General features: G+C 52.8%; 1 protein-coding gene across 6 annotated transcripts in view; it reads left to right on the top strand.

Annotated features, from left to right (window-relative positions):
* The window catches only part of ARHGEF10L (Rho guanine nucleotide exchange factor 10 like), a 125,021-nt gene that overhangs the window by 12,558 nt on the left and 94,293 nt on the right, over positions 1–18,170 (top strand). For 5 of the 6 annotated variants that reach the window (XM_067567555.1, XM_067567554.1, XM_067567557.1 and 2 more), the window contains exons 2-4: positions 7,464–7,546; positions 10,846–11,130; positions 12,146–12,173. In XM_067567555.1, coding sequence (XP_067423656.1) covers positions 7,510–7,546; positions 10,846–11,130; positions 12,146–12,173 — 350 coding nt within the window. In that variant the 5' untranslated portion in view covers positions 7,464–7,509. Of the gene's footprint in view, positions 1–7,463; positions 7,547–10,845; positions 11,131–12,145; positions 12,174–14,633; positions 15,863–18,170 lie in introns of those variants that run through there. The other variant, XM_067567558.1, reaches the window with a different exon arrangement.

Below are 18,170 nucleotides of genomic sequence, written 5' to 3'. Positions count from 1 at the left end.
TAATTTCCCTCCTGTAACGCGCTCGCTTGCAGGAGCCAGATGGTAAAATAACTAGTGGAAGGAGAAATCAGCCTGTTCTGGAGCGTCTGTTCGCTGTCAAAGTAGTAACCGCTTTCCCCGTCTCTGATAGCCCGCTGAAAGCAAGTGGGCTGATGCTGTCTCTTATTCTAGGCCTTGAGGATGTATTTATTTATGTATTTTTTGCTCAAATTATTTTGATCTCAGATGAACAGAGCTGTTTGTTTTTGTTGAAAGGGGGAAGAGTCAAACCGCAGGGAATTACAAAATCAGCGAGGAAAGTCTGGGCGGCTGTGGATTTACCATAGTCCAATCAGCTTGCATGTACGAGCATAAAATTCAGTGATCCATTTGGAGAGAGGACCCTCTTCATTGATTCATTTAAAGAGGGGAGCCTCCGAGAAGGGCATGCAGAGGAATAGTGTTTTTATAATATATATAGCAAATGATATTGTAAAGCAGATAAAAGTCTGCAGAAGAGGAGTGAAAATACATTCCTTGGCTGGGATGTTATTCCAACTCTAGAGCCAGGGGACGGAGTTTAGAGAGAAGAAATATCCCTGACTTCTCTTCCAAATAAATCACTGTTCATATGTTTGTGCTGAAAACAGGCCTTTTGCAAAAGCGTGACCGAGAGAGCGTCTGTGTGCGGGATTTGTTTTCAAGAGCATCACAAACTGGGCTGAAGTTATTGAGCTTTCAGCCTTGCAAGAAAGAAACAAATGGATTTTTTACCCAAATAAAGGAGAATCCTGACTTTTTTTTTTTAACCTAGGACATGTCAGATGTGTTTATTTTTGTCCTTTCAGTCATTTACAGTAAAATAAAATATGCACTTATTTATATAGCACTCCTTACAAAAGTCCCAGAGTACTTTGGCACCATTAAATAACATCCATCCGTGTGGTCCTGTTATCGACACCCTGTTGTCTGCATTGGACATGCAGAGGGGTGGCAAAAGATGCTGAGAATGACAAGAAAAAGTCAACCCAAGTTTGTAGACCCCAGGAAAGCTTGTACGGAAATCTGGGTCAGCCGCTCTTTTATTCCAAGTGGTTTGAGACACTTCATCAGTCCCCTTTCTTTGGTCAGGAGTTAGTTCCACACACAAGCAATCCTCTGTCTTGGACATCCAGGCCAGTTCTTTACCTGCTCAGAGAGCTAACCCCTGGACCACATGTGATGTACTGGCCTTGTGATTGGTAGTGCGTTGAAAGGTCCCTTTTGTGAAGTCTAAAGGAAGTGAATGTGTGAACAGTGACAATTCTTTCTTGTAATGAACTGATCTGCAAACTTGACACAATCAAACTGGCTCTGAATCGGGAGTTGGAATGGTTCTCTCATTACAAGAAAGAATTGTCACTGTTCACACATTCTCACCTCCTAATCAATGGTTGTGAATAGGCCTCAACTACTCCCCCATTGTTGTTTAACGTTGTATACATGTGTATATGTATACCTGCTATCTGATTTCTATTCCTTACATCTGACGAAGTGGGTTACAGCCCACGAAAGCTTATGCCTGCAGAAATTACATGTGTTAGTCTTTAAAATGCTACAGGACTCTCGTTGTTTTTGCTGTATTCCATGTGTCTGCTATGCCTGCCATTGAATCACAGATCGGTGGGAGAACTGGGAATAGGACACAGACCTCCTGACTCCCAGCTCAGTGTCCCATCCACTAGACCATACTGTCTCTCTACAGGCACTTATTTCTGCTGCGAAGTCCTGTCCTGGGCAGATATCTGATTGTCCTGTTATTAACTTTGTGGACACTTGTATCCTTTGTTTACTGAGTCCTATAAATGATCTGCCGGGAGGGAAAGGGTTAACCCTCACTCAGTCATGCAAGTCAAGTAAAGCTCTGAGCATGTGGGGGATCTAGTTGGAGGGATCCCACAGATTTCTCTGGTAGATTTCTCCTCCATGGTAGTTGCACTAGATCTCCCTGTAAGTCTCTCTCCATTGAAAACACCCTCTCCCCTTCTTCCCCCCCCCCAGTTGCCATGGCTACCAAAATAGCCCCAGCTGATCCAGCGCCAGCCACATTCTATGGGGCTGGTGTCATTGGCTCAGGCCGGTGAGCAATGTTCAAACAGTTTGTGCAGCCGTGCACGGCAGCGTTGCAAAACCATCCGACGCCCAGAGCCGGCGGGGCATTCTTCCCAGCGGCTCCGCGGCCTGCCTTCCAGTCAGCTCAGCCGTGCATCAGCACCAGTAAAAGCTGGAGGCCAGCAGGGAGCCGGGGTTACAGCCCGACTTTCCGGTCGTTCGGGTGGAGCCCTGCCTCAACACGCGGGAGGGGGGGAAACGTCAGGCTCCTGGCTGAACAGACCTGGTGAGGCTGCGGAAAGCTTGTTCTGAACTAACATGGGAGCCGGAGGGACTTAGATGGACATTGGCAAGTATCAGCTGCTTCTGGGGAAAGTCTGATTGGGGCAACTATAGAGTAACCTGCCCTCCTGGGATGTCTCTTCCCACCCCTCGCCCCTGAGCGCAAGGTTTGCAGCATTGCTTAGCGCTCGGAGCTGCTGGGAGCTGAGTCTCTTTGAAAGCAGGCCCTAGTTGTGGTTGCTGAGCCCGCCGGAAAATTCCAGCCCAAGTGGTTGGTTTGTGCTCTGGAGTGTGAGAGTTAATGGAGCAGGCGCCTGGGCTTGGTACAGAGGTGTCACTGTGGAGTGGTTTCCTTCGCCAGCTCTGCAGATCACAACTGGCTGCTGCCCTGCGGATTCCCACTACTGGGAAGCGCTTTCCTTTTCACTGAGCACTTTGGATGGGGTCTCCTGGTTTGTGACAGAGTTCCTCTCCTGGACACCATCAGGGTGTTCCAGCCTTCACTGAAACAGCACAACCACCTAGTAGTGTTTCCCGGGGAATGGGCTGATTTATAAATGATATAAAGAGCTTGGGACTGAGAGTCAGGACTTCTGGGTTCTAGTTCTGACTCTGGCTTTCTGCATGATCCTGGGCAAATGCCCCTATCTGTGCCTCAGTTTCCCCATCTGTAAAATGGGGACAATGATACTGCTTAAAAGGGGGCGCTGAGTACCACAGGGCATGTCTTCTCTTGCGGTTAGCTTTAGTTATAAAGTCCCATGCACACCCGAAACACGTGTGGTGATGTTTTGAAGCTGGGTTGGCTGGCCCAGGAGGCGGGGTGGAGGCACCAGTCCGAGTTAGCACAACTCGTCAGCTGTCAGCTTGACTGTTATTTCGACTCTTGCCAAGTTAGGCTCCGGGTATGGCTACCTGTCAAGCTGGAGGGGTGATTTCCAGTTCGAAGAGATGGACCTGTGTTAGCTCCGAGCGAATATACACCTGCCGCTCGAAGCATAGACACATCCTGACTCAAAGGGACCGGCGTCAGCAACATCCAAACGATGCTTTTGCCTGAAATTGTATTAGTGCCTTGTAACCTGTAGCATCTACGGTGATTAGAGGGGGAACAAACCCCATCTGATCAGCCAGCATGGTGTGTATTGTCAGTTCCACTTTCCCCAGGTACAGGCCAAGTCATTTGCCTGTGTGGGTCTTTCAAACAGGAAGGAGGAGAGAAAAGCGTTTAAAAACCAGGAAAATGTGCCTGTAAAACCATAAACATTGGCTCCAGGACAGACTGTGGGGCAGGTGTGTTCCCTGAACCTCCTGTAAGACTTTTCTTGACTCTGACTGGATTTCAAGTTGTCAGCATCCAATGAGTGCAATGTTTTAAAGCGCTGCTCTTAAATAAGGGCCTGACCCAGAGTTTGCTGGAGTCAATAGAAAGGCTTTCATCGGCGACGGTGGGTGAACGCAGCTCGCTGGGAGAGAGCTCCGTGTTTGTTGCAATGAGTGCCAGCTCGTTTGTGCTACAGGCACCATCATTGCTCAGCTCAGCTTTGCTGCCCTCCTGCTCTGAGATAAGGCTGCTCCATAGGGGAGAGTGTGGTGTAGTGGTCAGAGCAAGGGCCTGGGTCTCGGCTTCAAATCCTGTGCCTGTCACAGCCAGCTGTCTGGTTTTAATCTCTGTGTCCGTGCTCCCTCTCCTCTGCAAAGCTGCCCACGGTGCTGCCCAGGCCTGCGGAGGGGCAGGTGCCGTGTCGCAGCTGGAACCGAGTGTCTCCCTGGTGCCAGTCTCAGCAGATCTGTTGGCCGTCTCTGCAGAGGGGCCAAGGATTGAGTGGGCTGGGCTGACTGGATGAAGTGACCCTTCCAAGACATTGGTGTGTGTGTGTGCGGGAGTGTGTATGGCAGGCTTCTGCTGTCCAGGCTTTCCTTATACCAGGGACAACAAAGGGACTTTGGGTCTCCAGGGCTGCTGGTTTGGCACCGTTCACCAGCACCGCCTTAAATCTGTTTTCTTTGAAGAGACAAAAAAGGTGCACGAATCTGGCACCTTTGACAGGCCCGATGCCGCTGCCGGCTCGCCCGCGGCACGTGAAATGCGCTCCCCTCCCAGGGACCCGGCCAGCCAGGGCAGATCTCAGAGCCCCACGCAGGGTGTTCCCCATGGATCGTGTTGCCGCGGGGAGGCCCTGCCATGGCGCAGGGAGCAAACACAGGCCCAGCCGACCGCCGAGTGGAGACTTTGCGCGGGGTCTGCTGTACGTCCAGTGGATGAATCTGTTAGAAGCAGGCATCGCCGGCCCGGTCCTGTGCGGGGTTGTGCTCCATTAACGCCCAGTGAGGTCAGTGGGGTCTGAGAGCTCAGGGAAGGATAAGTGTCCCTGACAGTTTGCTCATTCCCTGCCCCGCAGAGACCCCCTGTTGTCCCAGTGTGTCCCTTTCACCTCGGTGCTGAGCAACTCCCTCTGCCCTTCCTGTCCTCAGCGCCCCAGACAGCTGTTCATCACTCCCCGCCTGCAATCCTCTCCCTGGCGCTCGGCATCTGCAGCCTTTCTTTGTAGCTCTGCTTAGGCGCCTCAGTCCTGTCCCGCACCATAGCATCCTAGAAGATGAGGGTTGGCAGGGACCTCAGGAGGTATCTAGTCCCACCCCCTGCTCAAAGCAGGGCCGACCTCAACTAAACCATCCCAGCCAGGGTTTGTCAAGCCAGGCCTTAAAAACCTCTAAGGATGGAAATTCCACCACCTCCCTCGGTAACCCATTCCAGTGCTTCATCACCCTCCTAGTGAAAAAGTGTCTCCTAATATCCAACCTAGACCCCACCCCGCACTGCAACGTGAGACCATTGCTCCTAGTTCTGTCATCTGCCACCACTGAGAACAGCCTAACTCCATCCTCCCTGGAACCCCCTTTCAGGTAGTTAAAGGCTGCTATCAAATCCCCCCTCGTTCTTCTCTTCTGCAGACTAAACAAGCCCAGTTCCAAAATTCTAGCCCTGAGCATCTTCCCCCAGCCCTGCCACTTCCCCAGCCCAGCCAGCTGCGGCCGGAGGGTGTTCTCTCAGAGGTGGAGTGGCATACCTGGCAGAGCGACTCCCCAGCGCATTCACACTGATCTGCGCTGTTCAGACTTGACTTTCTGCCTGGGACAGATTTGGATTAAAAGTGAGTTGGGTGGACAGCGCTATCCGAGAGGAAATGAGCTAATTGACTCTTGCCTCGCTAATCCCAAGCGGGGCCGCGCTCATTCCATGCCTGTTATTCCAGCAAAGGAAGGCAGTGGCTGTGCATAGACGGCCCAGTGGTAAAGGACACATCTGGTGCAGCTGGCTGGTGCCCTTTGGACTCTGCCGGTCTTGGGCTGCCAGCAGGTTAGACAGGGGTTCTCTCCTCCATGGGAAATAAGAGATGCTAATAGAGAGAGGCTTTAACATGAGTCCCACTGAGCCTGAATTCCCCCCAGCCCTGAGCTGAGTTCAGAAGTGGATCCAAACTGCTTGCATTGGCTTCTCTCTCCAGTGTGTTTGCCAGCCCACCCCCTGCATGAAGTATGGGAAAGTCTCGCTCTTGGTCTGTGGCGCGCTCCCCTCTCTGTAAGGGTTTGTCTACACTGCTGAAAACCCAGGGCTGGCCCGTGCCAGCTGACTTGGCCTCGTGGGGCTCATGCTAAGGGGCTGTTGAATTGCGGAGTAGACGTTCAGGCTGGAGCTGGAGCCCGGGCTCAAGGCGGGAGTGTCCCAGAGGTGGGGCTGCAGCCTCAGTGCATGCTGCAATTAAACAGCCCCACAAGCCCGTCAGCTGGCATGGGCCAGCCGCAGGCTTTTAACGGCAGTGTCGACAGACCCCCACGAGGCCAAGCCAACACACTGCATCCGAGCTCCCTCCAGCTTCAGGGGAAGTTTGAATCCCACCCAAACTTCGTGGCTTGGGCCCCGCTCTGCTTTCAAACCTGTGGCCTGCTTGGTGCCAGCCTCTGCTCCTCGCCTGCCCTTTGGAACTGAGGCCCTGCCTGTCCTGGAGGTTTGCCAAAGTAAACCCATTGCACAGACAGGCCTGGCTGCTGTTTGAACCGGTTCAGCCTGGCTGCGGACCTGTGCAAATGGCGACTGATGCTCCGGCAGTGTTGCCCTGTCTGCACTGGGGAATGAACCCCCCTGGGTAGAAGACACCCAAGACAGAAATACGGACTGTGCTTCAAACCTCAGGGCTGAGCTCAGCTCTTGGTAGCTCCAGTTTGGGGCTCATCTTGAGGGTTCCAGTTTCTGGTAACAGAGAGACAGCTGCAGCTTCGGGATCCCGTGTTTCCCAGGGCAGGGGGCTGCTGGGGGACTGGACACATGGCAACTCAAAGCAAAAAAAACCAAACCAAACCGGGGAGTTGTAGCCAGGCCTTTCTCCCTAATGGGGAAGGAAAACGTTCCCCGCCTGGGCGTGGTGCCAGGTCCCGTCTTTGCATCTACTCAGCTCTAAGTGAGGGCACAGGGCGCATCTCTGCCTGGCCTGTCCTTCCCCACTGGATGCCAGCAACCTTGTTTCCAGCAGGTTTTGCTACATACTGGAGCAGGGCTGCTTATCTTCTAACCCTTCCCGCTGCTTTGGGCTCCTGCTCGGGTGACCAGACGGCAAGTGTGAAAAATCAGGAGGGGGAGGGTGGGGGTGACAGGTACCTACATAAGACAAATCCCTGAATATCAGGACTGTCCTTATATAATCGGGACATCTGGTCACCCTAGCTCCTACTCTGCTTCCCCCCTGGAAACTCTGCCTCCCCTGTAGCTGCAAAGCACCTGTGAGGCAGCATTGCCGTGGGTAAAGCGGGGAATTGGGGGCCCTGGGTTTTGTTCCAGGTTCTACCACTGAGTCAGGGCAGCCCCTGGATCCTACGTTACACCTCGCCCTGCTATTTACGAGTTGTGAGACCTGGGGCATGTCACCCCTGGTGCGAGTTGTTCAGGACCTCTGAAAAGCAGGGCGCGGTGAGCCGTAATTAGTTAGCAGCAGAGCCCTGAGAAGTGCGAGGTGCTAGAGAAGGGCCAAGAATTCTAATGATTTATCCCCCCCAGGAATAAACAGACAAAGGTGATTCTCTTCTGAATAGATTTCCTCTCGTTCTGTCCCCAGGAAAGCAGCTGGGAAGGTGCCAGGTGAAACGTCAGGAACCTAGAAAATGGCTTCCTCCATCCCGCCCCCAAGCCCGGCAGCAGGTACTGTAAACCCAGCCCTTTTCCGTCAGGAATTTGTATGAATCCTTCGAAAATCAAACCGGTCAAATCAAACGCTGTGAGCTCGTGGGGCCAGGGCTGCCTTTATGCTACATGTGCGTGCAGCGCCTGGAGCAAAGTGGCCCCAATCCCTGATCGACTTCTCTAGGGGCCTCTGCAGCCCCAGTAATAAACGACAACCCCAGACAGGCATGCGGGGCAGCTTGTGGTGGGTGGCCTTCATTTCCCTTCAGCTTCACGGCTTTTGTAATGCAGAGCGGCCCCTGGGGGCGCAGGGCTTTCCATGCCCGCCAAGAGCTGCCAAGCAACCCCTCCCACAGCCAGGGAATTTCATTCATTCCTACCACAACTCTGAGGCTCAAATGACACCACAGCCCCAGACAGTGGTCACCCGACCCACATCGGGGCCCTCACTCTTTTGTGTGGCTAGGTCCGTGAGTCTGACCCCATCCAGCCCCCTTCACCTTGTCAGCAATGCTGTGTCAGGCTTCGGGGTGGAGGCTTTCTGTACGAAAACCAAACGTGCTTGACTTGTGCCTGTCCCATCTCAAGGGCTCCTCAGCCGCTAACACGCATATTAAGAAGGGACGGCTCAAAACCAGAGACGTGCCTGGAGAAAACTCCAGCTCCAGACACCCGGGAGCTTCAGGGAGGTTTGGATCCTGATCCCAATCCAAATTGTGCTCTGCCCTTATCTCTTATTGCATCTCGCCGCTTCCCCTTTTGCTCTGCCATCGATGCCAGCCTGGCCCCATGCACTGTGCAAGCACTGGACAGAAAGGTGGTCCCTGCCCCGAAGTGCCGACAATCTAAGTATACTATAGGACATGTGGATGCAACAAACAGATGGGCAGCACATGGAGACTATGAGTCAGCACTGATCAGCAGGAAAAGCAGCTGCCCCAGCACACCAGCTGCCTAAGCGTCAGTGAGTGTTTTGTAGACATCACAGCAGGGAAGAGCTTTAAAGGTGGGATGTGAAGGAGGACTGTGAGATGGGCCATCCCTGTGCAGCAAAGCACCTAAGCACATGCTCAAGTGCTTTGCTGAATCATGGCCCCCCTGACCTTTGGGGAAACTTTAATCCAGATCCCAGCCCCAGGCTTAACTCTTTCCTGGTGGGGGGAGCGCTGCAAAAATATTCCTTCCCCCCCCACCCAGCTAGATGTACGTGTCTCCTGCCTGGAACTGGGCAATTAATGGATTTTTTTTGCTTTCCTGGGAATTCTGAACAATCTGAAAAAAAAAATGGTTTGGGGTCAAAGCAAAAATGAAATGTTTTGAAATGTTCAGCCAATCAAAAAGGTGAAAAAAAAAAAACGAGTTTCGGGTCAAATGAAATGTTTCGATTTCAAGCCTTTTTTTAGTGTTTTAATTTTTAAAATAAATTAAAGGAAATTTTGAAAATTTGTTTCAAAGCGGAAAATTGAAACGTTTCCTTTCAAAAATGTCAAATCAAAATGTTGCTGAGTGAGAGAGGCAGAGGACGGAAGGCAGGGGAGAGGGACAAAGGGAGGGAGAGAGAAGGGAGGCAAGCGATGGAAGAAGAGGAACCTCAGAGAAGGATGTGGTGACAGGACACAGAGGGGGCAGCTGGCCAGCAGGAGAAGTGCCGGAAAGCCGTGCTGAGACAGGCCCTCCTGAAAAAAACCTCTTAGCAGCAGACTGTGCCTCCCAGGGGACAAGGGGCTGTCTGCAGCTCCGCTGCTGCCTTCCTGGATTAGCAGTCCCCATTGCAGGGCAGGGGTTGTTCCCCTTCTCAGCCAGCCCAGGAGAAGCCCGTTCTGTCTCTGAGCTGGCTCGGCTCACAGGTGGCTGTGTTTACTCTATAAAATTAATCACTAACGTCTTGGCTGCCAGCCCCTCTCTGTGCTAAATCGGGAGCAGATTGAGATTAGATACTGCCGGTTGCTCGGGCATTTGGAGAAATGTTCTAAAATGCCCTCCGGGCTCCTGGCCAGAGACAGAGTGCGCAATGGAAATAAGAGAGGGAGGCGCTGCTTCTGGGGTTTTTAAAAACTGAATTTCCCCCCCTGCTATGAGAACCCCAACCAATCATGCCGAGCCGGCTTCCCTGAATGATCCTCCAGTCCCATGTCGTTCAGCTAATGCACCTCAATCCTGACCCACTGCACACCCTGCTACTCCAGTTCTAGCCCCCCTCTGATTTGCAGTGCACACTGCTGTTCCCGGCCTGACACACACACACACACACATATACACACACACACTCCCTCTGCCAGTGCACATCTGTTGTAGCCTTCAGCATTCCCTGCAGTTCCAGGGACCAGGCTGGGCCACCAAACAGCCATGCCAATGCAGTTCACTCCTGACCAGCTGCACCCAGGGCAGCCCCAGACTTGGGACTAACGCACAATCCTGCCCATGCACTTCAGTTTTGTCCTGCAGACTGCTCCATCCGGACTTTGCTAAGCACCCAGCTGCTCTTGTTAGATTGCACAATGAATCTGAGCTTTGTCAAATGTCCTCTAGGAACCAGGTTAACTGACCGACACACTTATTTTACCTGTGACCTCCCCTGCGTTTAAATCATGTCTCTGGTAATAATAATTATCTAGTGCTATCCATCAGTAGATCTCAAAGCCCTTTTTCAAGCAGGTCAGGATCATTATCCTCATTTTACATATGGAGAAACTGAGGCCCAGAGAGGGGCAGTGACTTGTCCAGCAGGCCAATGGCAGGAATAGAACCCAGGTCTCCTGAGTCCCAATGCACAGTGATGCTCCTGGTTGGGTCATCTGTGGGTGTTGAACATCTGACTGCATGAGCTTCTCTTGTTTGAGCTAGAGGGTGAGATTTGGGGGAAATAGTGTGGCCTAGTGGACAGTGCACTAGACTGGGACTCTGGAGATATGGGTTTTATTCCCAGCTCTGCCACTGGCATGCTGGGTAACCTTGGGCAAGTCACTTCCCCTCTCTGTGTCTTGGTTTCCCTATCCATAAAATGGGGATAAAGATACTGACCTCCTTTGCAAAGCACTTTGAGACCTACTGATGGATCGTGCTCCGTGATATTAGTAACATGGAGACGGTAGCAGATTTATAAACCTGTAATACCTGCCACGGCTAGTAGAGGGGGACAGAGCCACGCTGTTAGCATGGCTACGAAAGCTGTAGAGAATTGACTCCATGGACCACACTGCACTGGTTCCGGGGGGAAAAGGCTCATCGCTTTCCTCTGTCATCTGGCTGCTCGCAGTTATCATGTTTCCCTTCCCCCCTCAACCAAAAGTCCACCTAATTGTTGCATCTTCTGGCAGGAGATGGGCTAGTGCAGGGTGCGCTGGAGACCTCGACTGAGGGGGAGGAGGAGCTCGGGGAGGCATTTGATTTCGACGACAGTGAAGAGGAGGAAGAGGATTCCATGCTAGGGGTCGGCAGCGCTAGCACCCAACCCAGCGTCGGAGCCACCTTGCAGGCCCCGCCCAGGAGGCGTAGGTCAGGAATCGCTGCTGAGCCCCATGCGTCAGCCCAGCAGGGGAAGGATGGAGCGCCCTCGGAAGGGCCGGCACAGCTGACCGACTCTGGCTCCAGCGCCAGCGCTGGTAAGTAGGGCGTTCAGCTCACGTGAAGGCAGGGTGCTTCGCGCCCAGCATCTCCAAGGGTCTTGGCGGAACTCGGGGTTGCGATGGGACATGTTCGGTCGGCTGGCCCCATTACAGAGGCTGCAGAAGGAATGGGAGAGAACCAGGTCCTGGATGTCTGTTGGCCTGCCCTGCTGGCAGTCACACACCCCAGTGCAAAGTGAGTTTCACCAGCAGCCATCCGGATCGGGCTGGGATTGACACCTGCTCTGTGGTCCCTTTGCAGTGGTGTAAGTGACTGACAAAGTGCAGGGCAACACAGAATTGGGCCCACCATGTTTTGTACTGAGGCTCCGACCCAGCTCTGCTGATACCCCTTGATCCTAACCAGCAGTCTCCCCGTGTCCCTCAGTCCTGACCTGAAGCCTCCCCCACCCACCTCTTGCTATTCAAGTCATGGAACGCTATCACTGGTCTCAAATTCTGTTGACAGTGTGAGGGCAAACATGCTGGCCAAAGACCAAGCCCTTTCTGAGAGCTGGCTCAGGGACCGTCCATTTCATTGGAACAGAACGCCCATTCAGTTATATTCGGGGTGAGATTTTAAAGGTCTCACTGAAACATGTTTCAAACTTGCTTGTCACTAGATTGAGTGTGTCAAAGAATACTTGAAAACCAAGTCAACGTGCTGCTAATATTGGTCCAGCACAGAGGGAATGTTCTGCTTGTAAACCAGATGTGCTGATATAAACCCTCATGCTTCAGGGCATAAGCAAACAGCTACATAATGGGGGTCAGGAAGGAACTTCTTCTAAGACCAGGTTGTCCCTTAATTGTCCATTACAGGGTTTCCTGCACCTTCCTCTGAAGTAGCTGACAATGGCGACTTTCAGAGACAGGCCACTGAGCAGGATGGATCCATGCTGTGATCCAGCAGAACAATTCCTGTGGCCTTGTCAGCTCTGATTCTTGTCATGCTTGAGTTAACATACTCTAAGATACCCATTTGGTTTCCTTCTGCTTCTGTTTTTGACAGATCCACTTGCAACGCAGCTGCAGACAGAGTAAGTGAGTCGAGATTTTATTAAAAAATACCCTAAACCCTTTGGTGCTTGTTGGGTTATATGGGCTGGGGGAATGCGAGGTAGGGGAGGAGAATGCATATCCAGGGACAGTACCAAGTCGAGTCTGGCAATGGAGAGACAATGCTGTCTGGTTACATGCTACCTCTTGCTCTCCAGGGACAGTACCAAGTCGAGTCTGGCATGCAGTGTCCTGGACACCTGCATGTGCGTGCAGAGTGGGGCCTCAGGCAGGAATTGCGCCTATTGCTGTGCGCTGAAGACGGGGAGTCAGGGGTCCTGGGATCTATTCCTGGCTCTGCCACTGACTCACCCGGAGTGCCTGGAACATTACTTCCCCTCTCCGTGCCTCAGTTTCCCTGACATGCTGTCATCTCTCCCTCCCCAGCAACTCTTCTCCCTGTTTCATGATCCCTCTGTGACGCACAGAAGGATCCCAGGGCGCAGGGCTGTGAAATGAGACACCTGCTCCCCAGTGACTGGCGGTTTGGTGAACACAATGGGAGCTTTCAGGGCAGCCGGAGCCTACGGGGTGTGTGAGGGACGGGAGGTTTGGGGGAAAGCCAGGGGTGAGTGAAGCACAGCCTGTGAATTTCTGCAGCGGGGCTTGGCGCCTTTCACACAGAGGCGAGGCTCAAAGGGCAGGTCTCTGCCTGCCAGGCACTCCTCTGTGTGTGAGGGGGGGCCTTTTACGATGCAAAAGGGCTGGGGCCCATCAGAGGGCATCGCCCCTTGCTGGCCAAAAGCATGTTCAGCTTTTGTCTTTCCGTGTAAGCACCCTGCAACCCTGGGATCTAAAAAGAAATCCAACTTCCTGGACTGGGAAAACGTCTGTGATTTTCTCCCTTCTTTCCCCCTCTCCTTCTCCACTCCCTGTCTGCACTGTCCAGGGAGGAACGGAGACGGCCATCTCTTGTTCCCTGTAAGACTTTGAGCCCGCTCCTGGGCTGTGGATACCTGCACCCGCTGCAGTTCTGGTGTGCGTGCGTGCGTGCAAAAGTGCTTTGAAGCTCACACCAGTGCACTGCCCTGATCCTGCAGCTTGGTCCCTCTTGTGCTGGACTTGAGCAATCGGCGGGCTGCTCCGACTTACGCCACCGCCTAGGGGTGTCCAGGGTGTATGGCAGAGAGGGCAGGGGCCTGGGCCCTGCTTGGAAGTGAGGAGCGACTGGGTTCTGCCCCCAGGGAATGGCGATAAGGCGTGCGGATCGGGCCTGCTGAGGACTGGCCACTTTGTGACCCTGAGGGCTACCCAGGCAGATTGCCAGAAGCCTGAGTGATTCATAACTGTGCCGTGGTGCTTGTGTCTCTGGTGCTACCAGAACTGGCGGCTGGTGGAGCCCCCGAGACCTGCAGTTCACGGGCTCCGCCTCCACCTTGCAGTCACAGGGAGGGCCCCGGGACCAGCTGCCCCTGGACGTGGGGACATGCCTGCTGCTTTGGCACTGCCTGGCGCTTTGGCCTGGGTTCAGGAACCGCAGCAGACTGCCCCCTCCACCAGCCGAGCAAGTGAAGTCGACAGGAGGGTGGCTGAGGGGAGGTCTGCCTCGGGGCGTATCCTTCGCCAGGCCTGTTACCCCGCCAGCCCCTTCTCCCTGCAGAAGAGGCTTCCCACGCACTGCTGTAGTCTTTGAGCCGGCTCTCTCCTGCACGGGCAGTCTGATCCAGGGGGTGGGCTCCCTTTCCTCCCTCCCCCTCCCGTGCACAGCTCCCTGAGTTCAGGTGGTAGCTGGAGGAACCACACTTACCGTCCCAGAGGGGCTGGGGCGGTTTGCTTGGCTTTGCCCGGCACTTTGCAGTCAGATCACATGTCCGACTGCTGCTCCAACTCCAGGCTTTGCGTCAGGGCCAAAGAATCCACAGCAGTTGCTCAGCGAGCAGCTGTAAACTGTGTTATTGACGTCACAGCCTCTGTAGGGCTGGACGGGTGCAACGGGCATTGGGAAAGGGCGGGCTCTGATTGCCCAGGGATTCACCTCTATTCAGCTTCTTATCCTGCACCCATCATGGTGGTCTCAGACCTGGATTATTGCTATATATTTTATCAGTATTACTTTATACCCCAGGAGAGATGTAGGTCAGGGCCCCATTGTCCTGGGAGCTTCACAGATTCACAGCAAGAGACAGTCCCTGGACCAAACAGGCAGAGGTGGGGAGGAAGCATTTTTACAAATGGGGAATTAGGACCTGGAGAGATTAAGGGCTCGTCTGTTAATTAGTTTGTGGCAAGCTGGGATGTGCTGGGTGATGTTATTAGCATGGAGACAGTAGCAGATTTATAAAGCTGTAATAGCTGGCACAGCCAGCAGAGGGGACAGAGCCACACTTTTAGCATGTGCATCTAATCTTCTTTGAAAGGGGACCAGATCAAAGCGCACTGATGAAGAGTTAGTGCACGTCAGCAGGGTCCACCTGGACAGTTAGTTCGTGGCAGGCTAGGGTAGTGTGGATTCACCCCCCAGCTTGGGGTGAATTAATTGTTCCTGTAAACAAGCTCTAAGTGACTGGCCCAAGGTCACACAGGGAGTCTGTGCCAGAGCTGGGAATTGACCCCAGCTCTCCTGAGTCCTGGCCCAGCACCTTCACCGCAGGATCACCTGAAATGGCTCAGCAGCAGCTGTTTCATCTCCCTTTTCTCCTGTCTGGCTGGGCATTTAACCCTCACTCATCAATAGTTGGTCCTAGTCCCCCAAATGCAACTTCCTCCCACCCCATTTATTTATTTTGTGGGTGAGTCCAAATCTGGATTGGGAACAGCATTAGTGTTATTTTTAATGTGCATTACCATAGCCTCTGGAAGCCCCAGCCATGGATCAGGACCCCATTGTGCCAGGCGCTGTACAAACAGAGAACAAAAAGACAGTCTGCCCCAAAGAGCTTAAAGGCAGCCAGCTCCTACCTCTGTAATGGGACAAATCACACATTCCCCCGCTTCCAAATCTGAGCAACCCTGAGCTTTGTTACTGGAGTATTCCCACTCTGGAGCCGGTTCTGAATTTTGCATCTGCGGACCCCTCTCTAATCAAAACCACTTCCATCATTCATGTGACTTGTCTCTCCAGGATGGTGTAGGGTAATCTACAAGCAGGTGATGCAGGGGCATGCTTTGCACTGACACTACAGAACGTATTTCAGCCCAGGATCTCAAAGCACTTTGCAGAGAGTGGATCAGCACCAATATCCTCCTCATGCAGGAACTGAGCCAAAAACTGAACAAATACAGCTCTCGTTTTGTTCAATGTTTGTACAGCGCCTAGCACAGTGGGGTCCTGGGCTGTGACTAGGGCTCCTCGGTGTTACGGTAATACGAAGAACTAATCATACTCCACAGCACTGAGAAGATCTCCAGCACAGCTTTGAACCAGCCTGGGCCTTTTGACGTGTTCCCCTAATTCAGCACCTGCGGGGTTAACGTGGCGCCCTGGCCTTCTCCCCCGGCTGCTAATAGCTGGCTTGTTTCACAGGCTCACAGCTGGGCCCCTCCCGCTCCCAAAGTAATAGTGCAGGTGAGCTGGGAGACAGCCAAAGCAGCTGAATCTGGGTAAACTCAGTGGGGGGGCTTGTGCCACAGCCTGGAACAAAGCAGATTTGTAGATGTTGCCTTAGGGGGTCTGTATGGATCACTCCAGCACCTTTGCCGACAGGTGCTTACATAAGAGGCTCCTGGCCAGGTAAGGAGGCAGGAGGGATGCTCTGTGTGCATGGTTCTTGAGCCAAGTCCATGCTGCAGGCCGTGGTTTGTCCTGGGGTGCTGGTGCAGGGCGGGGAGAGGCCTGCATCTGGGCTTGGTGCTCTGACCCTGGGGCAAACATTTCAGGGCTTTCTCCCCACAGCCTCCCGAGGTGGCAGCTCCTCCTGCTGCCTGTTTCTAACCCTCACACTTGCATGCCCCTCCTGTGAGAGCTCCCTTGGCCTTTAACGTCATCTCAAGTGACCCCTTGGCAAACATTTTAAAGGCTGAACGTTCTATTTGAAGGCTCTCCAGGCCTTCAGAATCCCTTCGTGATTGCTGCTGGGATGCTTTTAAATCTCCTCCCCTCTTCTCCATGTATAATACTGGTTCACCATATTTGTACTTTGTGTGGCTTGGACAAATGATTAATATTCATTATTAGTATTCTAGTAGCAGCTAGAGGCCTCAGCTGAGGTCAGGGCCCCGTGGTGCTGTACACACTTAGCAAGAGACAGTCTCTGCCCCCAAATTGCTTCCAGTGTAAATAGACGAGGCAGAGAGACTACAAGGATTCTGATCTCCATTGCACAGGGGGGAACTTGAGGCCCAGCAAGGATAAGTGATTTGCCCAGGGGTCAATGTAGAGTCTGTAGCAGAGCAGGAATTAACCTGGCTCTGCTGAGTCTCAGCCTATTGTTTGAACCACTGGGCCGTCCACCCTGTGCGTCCAAATAGGGTAGCCAATTTTTTTTTTCTAGTTTGCATATATTTCTGTTAAGGGCCCATCGAATTGTCCTTGATGCTTTTGCCCCCAACTAAGATCCCCCCATCAAAATAATAAACCAGCAAAAAACAGCAAGCTGCTCTGTTCTCCCTAGGTACACCTTCGCTGCTAACAAACATTAAAACAATCCCCCTCATTCACGTCCCATGTCCCCAAGCTCACCTCCCCCCAGGGAAATAGTGTTTTGCAATGCGTGCTGTGCTGCAGTGTGTGGATTTCAAACAGAGGAATGTTTGTTGATTTAACCTTTTTATGGGAATATAGATTTCCTGGATACATCTCTACTGGTTTTATGTGCAGGTGAAGCTTCCTTGTTAAATCTAAATTTAGGCTAGAAATGGCCTTTAAGGTCTATTTAGAAAGGCCCTCCCTTGGGATGTACGGGAATCCATTTACAGGATGGGCTCCACCTTTGCTTACAAGCGCTGACCTTGCCTGCGCTTCTAGGGTGGGTCTGTCTGCCTGCCTGCCGGCTGCAGCCTGGCAGCTGTTGCAGAATCAGTCTTGTGACCTGACTGGGTTTATCATCAGTCCTATCCTGCCGGGATTGTCAAGGTCGTTTTAACCCCTTAGTGCTGTTGCATAAACCCAGCCGGTGATATGCTGGTCTGCTGTAATCCATGCATTTAAATCCCTGCACCTGTGGGCAGGCTCCCCCAAGATTACAGATAAATTGGCAAGAGCGACTCAACCTGGGATCCCAGTGATTTGGGGGTGTGACTTTTTCCCTGCATCTGAACCAGTGGAAGCTGTGCTAGGCAGATCTCTGCTGGGAGCCGCTGTTACACACCCACGCCAGGAGTGGATTCTGCAACCCTGTATGAAGGCATCTGTCTCTTTTCATCCTAACTCTCCCATTTCTGGTCCTGATTCCCCGGGTGGCTGGGTGCTACCATTATCTGATGTCCTCCGTGCTGGGGTCATTTTGAATCTCTGCAAAATCTACCATCACAGGGAGGCATTTGCAGCTGAGTGAGTCTGGTGCAGATTTGAGCCTCCCATATATCCAGCTCTGTCCTCCTCCACTAAAGTTAGGGTGGGTTCATCCATCCCTGGTGGAGCAGCAGGACCTGGGTTGGCAAAGCAGGGTTGGAATATAGTTTTTATGCATGCAGGGACTTGCATAAATGTGGTCAGCTGGATTGTACTGGGGGAAAGGTGTCTGTGAATTAAAACAAGAAGGTATTAACCCCTTAGCCTCTCAGAGTATGTCTACACTGCAATTAAACACCCACAGCTGGCCTGTCTCAGCTGACTCAGGCTGCAGGGGCTGTAGAACTGCGGTGTAGGGACTCAGGCACTCCATGGTGGGAGAGGATCCCAGAGCCCAGGCTCCAGCCCAAGTGTCTGCATTGCAGTTTTACAGCCCCACAGTCCTAGCCCCGTGAGCCCGAGTCAGCTGATGCGGGTCGGCCATGGGTATTGAGTTGCAATGTAGACATACATGCGAGATGCACTACCTGTGCCTTTAGGGTAACAGCGAAGATTTCACAGCTGAGCTGGTTTCAGAGGGGCATCAGAA

The sequence above is a fragment of the Emydura macquarii genome, unplaced genomic scaffold (genome assembly GCF_026122565.2).
Source record: "Emydura macquarii macquarii isolate MOO-44397 ecotype Brisbane River unplaced genomic scaffold, CSIRO-AGI_Emac_v2 contig_2768, whole genome shotgun sequence".
In the NCBI taxonomy this organism is placed as follows: domain Eukaryota; kingdom Metazoa; phylum Chordata; order Testudines; family Chelidae; genus Emydura; species Emydura macquarii.
The sequence above is the reverse complement of the archived record's forward strand: the minus strand, read 5'-3'. Positions and strand labels throughout refer to the sequence as shown.